The 13,520-nt window shown below is 45.9% G+C and overlaps 1 protein-coding gene across 6 annotated transcripts in view; it reads left to right on the top strand.

Moving 5' to 3' along the window:
- PRKCE (protein kinase C epsilon) overlaps positions 1-13,252 on the top strand; it is a 547,240-nt gene extending 533,988 nt beyond the window's left edge. For all 6 annotated transcript variants that reach the window (XM_086327131.1, XM_086327130.1, XM_086327132.1 and 3 more), the window contains one exon: positions 9,964-13,252. In XM_086327131.1, the coding sequence (XP_086183257.1) occupies positions 9,964-10,110 (147 nt within the window). In that variant the 3' untranslated portion in view covers positions 10,111-13,252. The remainder of the gene's footprint in view (positions 1-9,963) is intronic.
- Positions 13,253-13,520: the final 268 nt, after the last annotated feature.

Genomic DNA, 13,520 nt, shown 5'->3' with positions numbered 1-13,520 from the left:
GTGAAGTAGATTAATGAATTATATCTAATGAAGTCAGATGGGAGCTATAACTCACCCAGACCAGATCCTAGAGCAGTTACACTGAATCTCTGGGATGGGGGTAGCATCACTTTCATTTAAAGTTCCCTGGTGGTTCTGTTATGCAGCTGAGGTTAAAAGCCATCTCAGAGGCCCAGGTGAGTTACCTCTCAGGTTGGCAAAGAATTAACCATGCCCACTGTTTGGTGGTTGGGATTTGACAGAATAGAGCAGTGGTACCAAATGATGGGAGACGGGCAAACAGGCTCCCAGTATTCAAAAAGAGAGACAATGACGTTTGGGATACTCTGAGATGGATGTGATTAAAGCAGATTTCTAGAAGGTTTTATGAGAAGATGGTTTGTGGACACTTAGGGGAAAATGATAATTGCTGGGAGCCAGTTAACTTCATTTCCAGACTAATAGATCAGAGAAATGCTGCAGGCATTGTCTATCTTTATTCCAGCAAAACAGTTGAAACTCTCTGATATCATCTTCCTGAACCAGATGGAAAAAGTGACCATGGCTGGTTGATTAACAATGAATTTAACAACCATACCCACAAAGTGTGTTGGTGAGACTGGTTCTGTCAGCTTTATGAGAGGGCTGCTGGTAGAGGGCAGGTCACAGGGTTCTGAGCCTGAACTTACCTTATGCAATATTTTTATATGCATCTTGATAGAGAGAGGGGAGGCATGGCAGTCAGATTTTAGGTTGACAAAAAGCTGAAGGAGGGGGCTTCCCTGGCAGTCCAGTGGTTAAGACTTCACCTTCTAGGTGAAGGGGGTAGGGGTTCGATCCCTGGTGGAGGAGCTAAGATCCCATAGGCCTTGCAGCCAAAAAAAACAAAACATGGAACAGAAACAATATTGCAGCAAATTCAGTAAAGACTTTAAAAATGGTCCCGGTCAAAACAACTTAAAACAAAGCTGAAGGATATGGCAGATGAGTTAGATGACAGAATTAAAATGACATTCATATAATACTTTCTAAAGGAAACTCTAGTTTACATGAGGTTTACTTTTATGCTGTCATGCAATCAGCAAGCTCGGTAGATTTATTATCCCCAGTTCAGTTCAGTTCAGTTCAGTCGCTCAGTCGTGTCCGACTCTTTGCGACCCCATGAATCGCAGCACGCCAGGCCTCCCTGTCCATCAACAACTCCCGGAGTTCACTCAGACTCACGTCCATCGAGTCAGTGATGGCATCCAGCCATCTCATCCTCTGTCATCCCCTTCTCCTCCTGCCCTCAATCCATCCCAGCATCAGAGTCTTTTCCAATGAGTCAACTCTTCGCATGAGGTGGCCAAAGTACTGGAGTTTCAGCCTCAGCATCATTCCTTCCAAAGAAATCCCAGGGCTGATCTCCTTCAGAATGGACTGGTTGGATCTCCTTGCAGTCCAAGGGACTCTCAAGAGTTTTCTCCAACACCACAGTTCAAAAGCATCAATTCTTCGGGGCTGAGCTTTCTTTACAGTCCGACTCTCACATCCATACATGACTACTGGAAAAACCATAGCCTTGACTAGACGGACCTTTGTTGGCAAAGTAATGTCTCTGCTTTTCAATATGCTATCTAGCTTGGTCATAACCTTCCTTCCATGAAGTAAGTGTCTTTTAATTTCATGGCTGCAGTCACCATCTGCAGTGATTTTGGAGCCCAAAAAAATAAAGTCTGACACTCTTTCCACTGTTTCCCCATCTATTTGCCATGAAGTGATGCGACCAGGTGCCATAATCTTCATTTTCTGAATGTTGAGTTTTAAGCCAACTTTTTCACTCTCCTCTTTCACTTTCATCAAGAGGCTCTTTAGTTCCTTTTCACTTTCTGCCACAAGGGTGGTGTCATCTGAATATCTGAGGTTATTGATATTTCTCCCGGCAATCTTGATTCCAGCGTGTGCTTCTTCCAGCCCAGCGTTTCTCATGATGTACTCTGCATATAAGTTAAATAAACAGGGTGATAATATACAGCCTTGACGTACTCCTTTTCCTATTTGGAACCAGTCTGTTGTTCCATGTCCAGTTACAACTGTTGCTTCCTGACCTGCATATAGGTTTCTCAAGCGGCAGGTCAGGTGGTCTGGTATTCCCATCTCTTTCAGAATTTTCCACAGTTTATTGTGATCCACACAGTCAAAGGCTTTGGCATAGTCAATAAAGCAGAAATAGATGTTTTTCTGGAACTCTCTTGCTTTTTCGATGATCCAGCACTTTCTTGGTAAAGAAACTGAGATCCAGAAAAGTGAATCACAGAATCGTTATTTGTGGTAATCTTAAGAGGAAATCAAGGTTAAATATCAAGGGTGACATTCAGATGTGAAAAATCTATTTCAGAAGATTGGGGTTTGTGTTAGTTTCCAGGGGCTACCGTGAAGTACCACACACTGGTGGCTTACAGCAACAGAAATGTTATCGTTCTGGGTGAGAAGTCTTTGATCTAGGCGCCTGCAGATCAGGTTTCCCCCTGAAACCTGCAGGGGAAGGAAGACTTCCTTGCCTCTGTCAGCTTCTGGTGGCGCCAGATGTCCCTTGGCTTGTGGCCACATCCCTCCACTCTTCACATGCGTTCTCCCAGTGTCTCTTCATCAGGTCCTCCCGCTGTACATGTCTGAGCTCTGTGTCCAAATTTCCCCTTCTTATAAGGACACCAGTCATGCTGAATTAGGCCCCACCCTGATGACCTCATCTCAATTGGATTACATTTTCAAAGACTTTATTTCCAAATAAGGCTGAGGTGCTGGTGCTTAGAATTTCAACATAGCTTTTGAGGGAGACACAGTTCAAGTCATTCAAGGTTAGACTGGATTGGTAAAGCTGTCAGAGCATCACTGTGTTATCACAGTTACTCCATAAGTGATAAATCACTGACACTATCTTAGACAGTGGTTTGAGGGTTTCCACCAAGTAGAAACTGGCTGCCCTTAGCATTGCTCAGAACACAGAGACAAGGATCAAGCCATCAGTTCTGGCCACCACACTCTAAGAAGGAAATGGATTAAAGGATGGTAGAGCACCTCCCTGGCAAGATAGGTGCTGTGAAAGGTTCCACTGGCAGCCCTCTGTGTGTCTTACTCTGTTTTCTATAAGGAAAATCGGGAAAGGGATAGAAGAATATGTTGAGAGAAATTTCTAGGCAAATGATAGTTAACTTGAATTTGTGTCCCAACTCTATTTTTGTCAGGCAAGACACTATGCAGTTTTACATTCCTATTTCATCTAACTTCACAGGTGAACATGTGTATAAAGATATGCATATATACTCTGAAAATATATGGGCTTAATTAATACTGACTCAATGGACATGGGTTTGGGTGGACTCTGGGAGTTGGTAATGGACAGGGCGGCCTGGTGTGCTGCGGTTCATGGGGTCGCAAAGAGTCGGACACAACTGAGCGACTGAACTGAACTGAGCTAAATACAAATACATATGTATATCTAAAGATCTAGTAAATTGATATTGAGCAAGCATTCTAATTATTTATATGTTTCCTTTTTCTTTGAGGATATTTAAAAGAAGAAAATAGAGCTTAGATAAGCATATTGACATTTCAAAGAAAATAGAGCTTAGATAAGCATACTGGGACACTGCAAAGCTAGGAGGCATTTTGAGTTTGACTTTTATGGTGAGTAAAAGGATTTTGAGCAAATGAATATGAAGGGATTGCTGTGTGACCTGCTTTGCAGCAGGTACCTTGAGGGATATGAAAGGAAAATGTGACACACATAAAAATATTAGGAGGAGGGGGAAAAAATGCATGTTCCAGAAAGTGTTGCAGGGACTGGGAAAGGAGGGTGAGCTGGAGGGAGGCTGGAGGCTGGGAGACTCAAGAGGGAGCTGGAACCTGAAAGCTGGGTTCTTGGACACCACATGGAGACGACGCGTCTCCCCAGGAATAGTCTGTCTCCCAGGCTCTTGTCGCACTCGTGGGCCAGGCCCCTGGCTTGTGGTCACTCTGTTGCCCATGTGCCCTTGCTGTCATGCCAGGCCGAGATGGAGAGGTGGTCTGGGGCCAGCACGGTGCCTATAGCCCCACGCCCCGGCCTGTAGACCAGGGAGTTTTCTCAGCACTTTAGAACAAAGTCATCTGTTATCTCCTCGTAATCAGATGAAGACAGAAGCAGAAATCACTGGCTTCTCTGAAAGCTTGTGTTTATGATTTCAGTTCAGTGAGGGCTCTGAAAGAACTGCGCCAGCCAGACAGGAAGCAAGCATGCAGGCAGCCTGCCCCGTCCGCACAGCTGGCTGAGCCTCCGGCCCTCCACAGCCTCAGGGTGATTTAACAGACAGGTCACCAGCTTTGCCTCTCAGATGCGATTTCTCAGAAGACTCTAGAGTGACCTATAACTCTGTCTCCATAAGCACTGCCTCACTCCCCCACTGCAGATGCGAGAAGTGTGCTCTCCCCCAGGTCAGCCCTAGACCTCTCAGATCTAAGACCTGACTTCTGAAGGAAGCCAAAGGGAAGAGGAGTGTTGTTTTCCCCTGACACCAATAGCGGGGGTTAGGGACATACCCACAAAATCCCCAAACTTCTCTTAGCCTATCTGTCTCGATGGGATTTGCCCAAACCCTGGTTCATTCCATTTCTGTCTCATACCAGCAACTGAAGAACTTTAGTGGCCCAGGCTGGCTGCTGATGGCAGAAGACACCCTACTAACCAGGCCTATACCGGCCGCTTTCTCAGGGCCCTGTGGAGCTGCCATGGGCAAGGGCACCCTGCTCGGGGCTCTTTGTGAGTCAGTCCTCAGCCTTCTCTAAACAAAAACACCCACTGGCACAAGAGTGCCTCAGGTCCAGATCACTTCAGTGGCTTTAGATAAAGTGGTAGCAAGAGACACGCACTCAATGTTTCTTCTCGGTTATTTATTGAGCACTCACTATGTGCCAGGCAGTGCACCAGCCTGGGGATGGAACATTGAGTTCAACCTGATCCCTGCCCCCAGGAGCTCACAGGTTAATCACAAAAGGAGGTGGACACCCAGGGTGGCAAGTGCTGTGATAAAAGTTAGAGGAGATGACAGGACCCCAAGAAGAGACCTGGAGAGACAAGTTTTCCTGAAGGCAGGATATCTAAGCCAAGATGGAAAAGGTGAGCAGAAGTCATCTAGGTGACGAGGACACGGGGCAGAAGTTAAAGAGGGGAGAGGGTGCTCCAGGCAGAGGACTGGCTGATCAAAGGCTCGGTTGCAGGAAGAAGCCAGTGCATCCAAAAAACTTCACGGTTCCCTAGGGCTTAGGAGATAAAACTGGATAAGTGAGCAGGGACCAGATCCCAGAGGGCCTTAGAAGTGATTAAGAAACTGGTGCTTTTTCCGAGAGCAGTAGGGCACCGTTGGAAGAATCTCAGTGGCTAGAGGAAGACCAGGATGTCCAGGCAGGCCCTGGCTCAGCACTAGTTCAGAATTTGAAAGCAGGCACCGTTGGAAGAATCTCAGTGGCTAGAGGAAGACCAGGATGTCCAGGCAGGCCCTGGCTCAGCACTAGTTCAGAATTTGAAAGCACACAGAGAAGTGTGAGCTCAGGCCCTGCACTCCAAAGCTCATGGTGCCCATGGGCTGCGCTGGAGATCCAGCCACGCTGAGCGTGAGGCATGCCCAAGGCAGCCCTGCACTCCAAAGCTCATGGCACCCATGGGCTGCGCTGGAGATCCAGCCACGCTGAGCATGAAGCATGCCCAAGGCAGCCCTGCACTCCAAAGCTCATGGCGCCCATGGGCTACGCTGGAGATCCAGCCACGCTGAGCGTGAGCCATGCCCAAGGCACGTGGTGCTAAGACTAAGAGGGTAGGAGCTCACATTTATTGGGTACCCACTGTGTGTCAGGATTTGCACTGAGGCGCCGTACATCTGGCATCTAATTCAGTCCTCAAGGCTATTGTAGGGCTCCTGGGACCACCCCCATTTTACAGATGAAAGACCCAGGCTCAAAGAGGTTTCCTTCACAATGTCATCAAACCAGGAAAGGGATGGTACCAAGATGGGAGGTCAGCCAGTGCTTTTTCCTCCTCCATGTGGTGTCCCCTCCATGTGGTCCAGAGGGTGTGGGAAGGGCTTCATGGAGGAGACAGGGTGTGAAGAGTTAGAGGACTGTTCCCTGTCCCAGTGTCGCCTCTCAGGCTGTGTGGTGGGGGCTGAGTCAGGTGTGTAGACATGAAGGGAGGCAAATGGGATGACTGAAGATCCAGGTAAATAGGGACTTTGTCCGTCAGAACCCTGGAGATGAGTCCTGTACCTGCTCTTTAAGGGAAACAGCAGCTTTCCGATGAGTGAAACCAGTGAGTAAAGGATGTAGTTCCCAGTCCTCTAAATGTGAGGATATGAGGCTGCCTACATGCTATTAACATGGGATGGGTTTCCTCAGAAATACTTGCTCTGGAAAACCTCCCAAGCCTCTAAGGTTAATTAATAGTCAGAAACTGTAAGTTATATGAATGGAAATGAATAACTGACAAGGATCTAAGATGTCTCCAAGGGAAATAAGGCCTGGACCAGGTAGCATAAGGGGTGCATGAGCCAAGTAGGTTCTTCCATAGAGTTCTTGAAGAATGGCATACTCGCGCGCATGCCACCAATGATTCTGGTTCCCCTGGAAAGTCCAGAGCTGAGCTTGATTGCTCCCCAAGCCAGCTCACCATGCACCTGGAAAAAGATGTCCCTAGCTGTGTTGACTGAGCCTGGTTCCCTGGTAGGCAGTCAGCAAGTTGGGACATTCAGACATCCTATGAAACGTAGCTCCATCATATACTCAGTTGACCTCAGAAAATGAAACCAGTTTCCATGACTAGTGGACTCAAATGATTGAAAGGTGAAGCACAAGAAATTAAACAGGGGAGTCAATGCCAAAGCCTTTACAAATGTCCCGAGGTTCCCTATACACCAGCCCCCCTCCTCCATTAGTGACCAGTGCAGAGGAGGCTGGAAGGAGGGGATCCTGCCCCTGAAAGGTCCTGGATATAGCCGACCATCAGTGGTGCTCAAACTGAGTTTCCCTTCTGCCCTATTCTCTGCCAGTCCTCCTCACCAGCTTCCTCTCCTCCTGCCCCCACTGGGATGATACTTAGTGCTTCCCATGCTGCCATCGCCTTCTTCCCCATCCTGCTCCTCCCCCAGCACCATGGGCCACATGCTGTTACCCCTCTTCAATCAAAGTAAACCCCTCGCTCCTGTGATAGAGACCTTTGGGAGAGGAGTCTTCACACCCTCTCCCCAGGCAGCTGCCCTCCTGTGCCCCACATGCATCACTGTGGAGATGGGCTTTGTGGTTCCCCTGTGAAGTCTCTCTCCATGCAGGGCCCCCTTTTCCTTTTGCTCTGTACACACTGGAGATGGAGAACATGTCATCCTCTTTTGCCTGGAGCCAGCCCTCCTGTAGGAATGGCTGAGCCACCCCTCAGTTTTCTCATCTCAGGGGCGGCACACACCCGCTTCTGCTGCAAGTACTGTTTCCGTCCCTGTGGTTTTCCTCTGTCCCCTTTCTGTCCCCCCCTCCAAGGCCTCTGAGCCCTACTGAGCTCTGATGGCTCAAGGCCGGAGAGAAGGTGCCAAGCAGGATGGATGGGGGCGCAGTATGGGAAAGATTAGCTCATCTCTTCTCCGTGGTGTCTGTCTGATTCTGACCTCAATCTGGGACAGTTTGAAAACAGACTCCCCTGCCAAGTTCACCTCACCATGTACCACTCTCTCCCTGATCCACAGCCCTCTCCCACCATGCTGGCTTACTAGCAAGCCTTTCTGGCTTTACTTCAGCCTAGAAGCTTGACCTAAAGGTCTCCTGGTTGCATTTGAGCCTGCCCATGTTTTCCCATGTCGCCAGTGTCCAGCTCTCCAAATATTCTGCACCATGAGAAGCATCATGCTGAGAGCTGGACTTGAGTCTGGCCTCACTCTGAACTCAGTTGGGTGACTCTGGGCAAGTGATGAAACCTCTGTGAGCCACAGTTTCCACATCTGTAAAATCAGGATAATAACACCTGCCTGTTCCAAAGATCAAAAGCAAATGAACATGAAGATGCTCTGTAAGGTGGCACTTTCCAAACCACATTCTGCAGAACTTCGCTCCCAGGACAGATATTGAGAAACTATTTAGGGAAAGAAAAAAAAAAAAAAAAGGACTTCCTTGGCAGTCCACAGTTAAGACTTCACCTTCCAATACAGGGGGTATGGGTTCGACCCCTGGTCTGGGAGCCAGGATCCACATGCCTTATGGCCAAAAACCCAAAACATAAAACAGAAACAATACAGTAACAAATTCAATAAAGACTTTAAGAATGGTCCATATCAAAAAAAGAATCTAAGAGAATCTTTAAATAAAATGGTCCGCATATATATATATATGTATATGTGTGTGTGTGTGTGTGTATATATATATATATATAAATATATAGTCTGAGGAAGTTTGAGGAAGACTGGCCTTAATCAAATCAGCCAGGTCTTCTTGACTGCAGGGTGTCCACCACATCCTTTCGTTTGCTGACATGCATGATGACTCTCCCAGAGCAGAGTACAAAATATAGCTTTGTCTCAAGACTACTTTTTTACACAGACTATCACTAAATTTTTAGGTAACTGATTTCCATAGAACATAGCATATGTTAATATTTATTCTACAAATAATAATAGTCACCACAAGAGTTATTCCATCATCCAGGGCACAAATCCTGGATAATGCCAATTAATCAATGTCTGAAAAAATATTGCTGGAGCTCCTTCAGTCATCTCAGTATTGTGCTGTGGATGGCAGGGGAGAGGGAACTTGGTGCTGAGGGTCTCTCAGTCAGACTCCACCCTTATTTCCCGCCATCCCCATGCTGCACTCTGTCACAAACAGCTTGACCAACCCATTGTCCTGTATACACATCTTTCGTGTTCCCAATCTCCTGCCTTTTTCCCATCTTTCTCTCTGCCAAGGTGCCTTCTTCCCATCTCTACCAACATGATGGTAATTCATTCTTCAAGTCTCAGCCAGGTCCCACTATTCTGTGAAAGTTTTTCTCACCATTGCAGTGTGTGCTAGAAAGGAATACTGACCCCAACCCAGCAGGGAGCCCCCAGAGGCAGAGAATTATTCTTACTTCCTGATTTTCTCCAAAACCCAGAGTTTGTTTGATCACTGCCCTCTTCCCCTTCACAGACCATAAGCGCAATTTTGGCAACTTGAGCTTCTAACTAGGTATGGGTCCTTCTGACCTAGAGAGTCAGTGGTGGGCTTGCTGATGTATTCATTCATTCAGTAGGTGCTTAGTTTAGGGGACTGCTAGGAACCCAAGGTTGAGTCAGACAAGGATTCTGCCTTTAAGGAGCTCATGGACAGGACAGAAGCATTAACAATTCACTGCAAGTCAGTGTCTTGAGTGTAATAATAGAAATAATGTGGGAGCACAAAATAGGATTCAGGATGATAGCAGATGAGGATCAAGGCAGGCTTCCCAGAAGATGGTCCCAACCCCTACTCCACGCATCCCCCTACATATAGAGAAGACGTCATCTAGAGGAGACATGGTAAGGTGATGGGGGTGGTGATGGTTACCTTTATGGAAGAAGGACCACTGGAGAGCTCACAGAAGGGCAATTCAAGTTCATTCCCTGGATCACAGAAAGGGAGGACTCAGTGGAGCCAGAGGGTTAGGGCAGATGCTAAAAGGGAAAACGCCCGAACATGCACACACACACAGTCTATGGGAATCCCACTTCCTTGCTTTTCCATCATACCTCTCACCCCTTCTTCCTTCTCACTTGACCTCATTCTTCCTTTCCAAGTCCTCCGTCACCTCTCGGTCCTGGGGCCATTCATCGTTACCTCATTGAAACAGCTCAATGTCTGCTCTCAGTAGCTAGAGGTCTGCTTTGGCAAGAGGCTGGTCAGCTCGATGCCCACTCCCTGTGGGGGGCCTTGGGGAGGAAGGTCAGCCTAGAATCAGCGCTTTCTCTTATCTCCCCACAGAAAACCAAAAGAGACGTCAATAATTTTGACCAAGACTTTACCCGGGAAGAGCCAGTACTCACACTCGTGGACGAAGCGATTGTGAAGCAGATCAACCAGGAGGAATTCAAAGGCTTCTCCTACTTTGGTGAAGACCTGATGCCCTGAGCAGCCGCTCCCAGTGAAGTTCGGTGATGCTGCAAGCAGGGGCGCCGGGAAGATTCCTATTTTCCCATCAGATGGTCTTGAACTACTTCTCCCCAGAGCCCAGTCCCTTGTCCACCCTCTATTTATTGCATTCCCTCACCCCGGGGCCAGCTCCTCCCCACTTCCACCTGATGACCAGAAGGCACTCTTGATTCTCGTCTCACCAGTACTGCAGAATTGTGCAGGTTCAGCAGTTCACTGGACCCACTGCTGAGTTTGGTCTGTTGGCAAGCCTGACTTTGCTCCTCGGGGGCTTCTGGTAAGGAAGGAACTTCAAGTTTTTTACTGCAAAGAAAAGAAGGAAGAAAAAAAGCAAGCAAGACTCTGGCTCTGTTTTTGAACATAGAGTCCTGACAATTCTTGCTTCTCCTCACTCCAGTCCCCCACCCACCACCTGCCACCCTCTGCCATTCTATCCAGAAGAGAAGAGACTGGTGCTTCTTCAGCCCAAGGGTGAGCGCCCTCTAGGCGTGCCCAGGAAGGAGTGAGGTTGGAAGACACCCTGATCGGCTCCCTGTGTTGGTTTGCTCTGGAATGGCTCGTCGTCATTTGCTTTGGTTTTAGATTTGGGGCATGCCAAAGTTGTATAAGCATGTATCTTGTGGAAGAAATCGCTCTCCATAGAAAAAGAAATTTGATTTGAACTCTATTAACATTTCAAAAATAGATTATCAAATTTGCTTTCTAATTGGCCAAAAGAAATAAATTCCATTGTTAATACAGGTAGATATTAAAGGGCTAATATACAATGAGAAAATCATCATCCACGGTGTATGCTCTTAATGCTTTCGTGGCACCTGGGGGCTCGGAATTGAGAGAAAAGGAAACTAGTAGAGCTCTTTGTTGTTCAAGTTCTGCCTGAACTCCATGGCTACCCCACAGAGTGGTCAAGACCCTGGGTTCTAGCAAAACTCAGCTCCCAGATTCTCTCTCCAGTTTCATCCTGAATCCCCAGCATCAACTGTATTTATTTTCTGCAGCAGTGTGTGATTTTTGCGCACTTCTACCAAATGATAGTACTACTGTGTTGTGGTTTTTAAACATTAAACGTGTAAAGTTAAATATAAAATATCTGCTTTTGGAACAAGCAGCATGAGGCTAAACATGGGTTATGTAGAGGGTATCAGGAGATTGAAGAGCGACTTATTGGAACACTGACAGGGTGGCAAGATGTTCTCAGAGTGCTGTTTCTGTGTGACATGCAAGGGCAACTCATGTGGACACTATTTAATGGATGTGATGTTACCTCCTGTAGATATGCTACCAGTGTTACGTTCTTTGATTTCCAAGGATTCTCTGTGGCTTTGTGTGTTATGTTTCCCGGAGGTCGTTGGATTATCTATTTCACTGAACTGACTTAGCAGGGAATGGAATCTATTCCAACGATTGCACGTGGATTTCCCAGCTGCCCCTGAATATATATACTTGTGAGTGGCAAAGTGGCACTAATGAAGCTTTTTGCCTTTTGTACATTTGAGATTTTTTGTATATAGTGTTTGCTGCAAGGCCTGTGGAATTAATTCATTGAATTTAGAGGTATCAACTGCTGCATGTTCAGGCATATTATAAACTTTAGTCTATGAAAGAATAATTATAATAATGTCCAGGTGCAATACTCTGTAAGCGTATTGGTTCAAGTTACCGAGAGATAAGGTGTGTTTCCTTCTTTCTTTCTTTTTCTGGGAGGTGGGGGGCGGGAGGAGGGATGGTCTTCATATTGTTTATTTCATTTTGGTTTATTTTAAAAGATGTAAACATGTATTAAGCTATATTAAATCTCACATATAGTTCTCCTGTGCTCTATTATGTCCTGATAGAGATGGGGAAGAGAAAGGAATGTTCTGGATGGTTGTTTCAAAGTTTGGACGGTGACTAGCTCAAGCCCATACAGAGCTGGTGTCCATATTTGCATCTGGCTAGTCGTGGCCTTGGTTACTAGTGATGACATTCACTTCTCTTTTGTTTTGATTTTTGAAAAAACTCAGGTGTAATTATTATCTGTTCTTGTTATAATTTCAAATATTATGCTATATCAACTTGTGTGTTCAGCATACCAGTGAAGAGATGAAGAACAGTAGATTAATTTAATTTATCTTCGGTAACTTGACGTAGTAAGGGAGACTGTCTTCCGGAGTTGAGGACAAGCACAGAAACATCTTCATGGTGGCGTCATCTCATTTTTTAGGAAAACATGACAATACTGCCCATCTTACTCACGAGTCACTACTGCTCTCTGTTTTCTTCTCTGCTTCCTTCACCCTGATGATTGAACGACCAAGCACGCTCTTAAACTGTCATGCCGAACGGCCTTGTCCAAAAGGTTCCCATGTCAGCAGGGGTTGGGCCCTTCCTACAGGACAACTGGCATTTTTGTTGGAAGACAAATAATAATACATTCTACCCAACAGCTCCAAGCAGTCACTCAAGCAGGTTGCCTGGCTCAGAGATGCCCCCTTCCAGGCCCCAGAGCTGGGCTGACTGGGATGCCTCCTGCTTGAAAGCTGGTCAAGTTCTCACACAGGCAGATTCAAATCCTATGTAGTCTATAGAATAGAGCTTGTATGTTCCTTGAATACTCATTGTTTCATTTCGGTTTTCACAAGAGTTTGGAAGCAGACACACTATTACATTTCTGCTAATTCTTTCTTATCTTTCCAACTAGCTTGCTCACTCTTTTTTATTTTTTTTGAGACAAAAAAGGAGGGGAGTGTAAAAAAAAATGCCAAAAAAATATATGAAGGATAGCTGTTCTCCTGTATTCTCTCATTATGGACTTTGTGAAGTGGAAACAATTTTTTTTTCCTCCAAAGGTGAAAAAAATGCATTCTTACATTAAAAAAAAAGAAGGCTAAAAATTACCTCTTTTTAAATTATGTGCAAAGTAATTCTGGCTAAATATAAAATGTACTCAACTTTAGGGATTTTTTTTTGTATTGTGATACTTTATTTGTACATTTTTTTCCTTTTGGGATGTAATTTTAATCTCTTGCCATTCATTAGTGTTATTTCATTGTAAACATTATTGTGCCAAATGTACTGTATTCAAAAGGATGTGAATGTGTATTGTTTCAGAACCTAATAAATACAATGACGTTAAATCTTATTTCCGGGTCCTATTGAGCATTTTATCTCCTGGACTCCATTTTATCTCCTTGGTGAGTGGCAAGGTGGCACTAATGAAGTTTATTGCCTTTTGGACATTAGTGATTCCAAATTCCCAAACCTAGACAAGGTTTCAACTTTTCTCTCATCCTTTGAAGATGCACAAATGTGCAAATGATCATATATGCATCCTGCCCTTGCCCACCCCTGTCTGGCCTCTGCATTCAGGGACTGCCAACCAGAAGTGTGGAGGGGGCCTGAGCACACTG

This window comes from Bos grunniens, chromosome 11 (genome assembly GCF_055505025.1).
Source record: "Bos grunniens cultivar Pamir isolate PY7600 chromosome 11, Bosgru_T2T1.0, whole genome shotgun sequence".
NCBI lineage: Eukaryota > Metazoa > Chordata > Mammalia > Artiodactyla > Bovidae > Bos > Bos grunniens.
The sequence above is the reverse complement of the archived record's forward strand: the minus strand, read 5'-3'. Positions and strand labels throughout refer to the sequence as shown.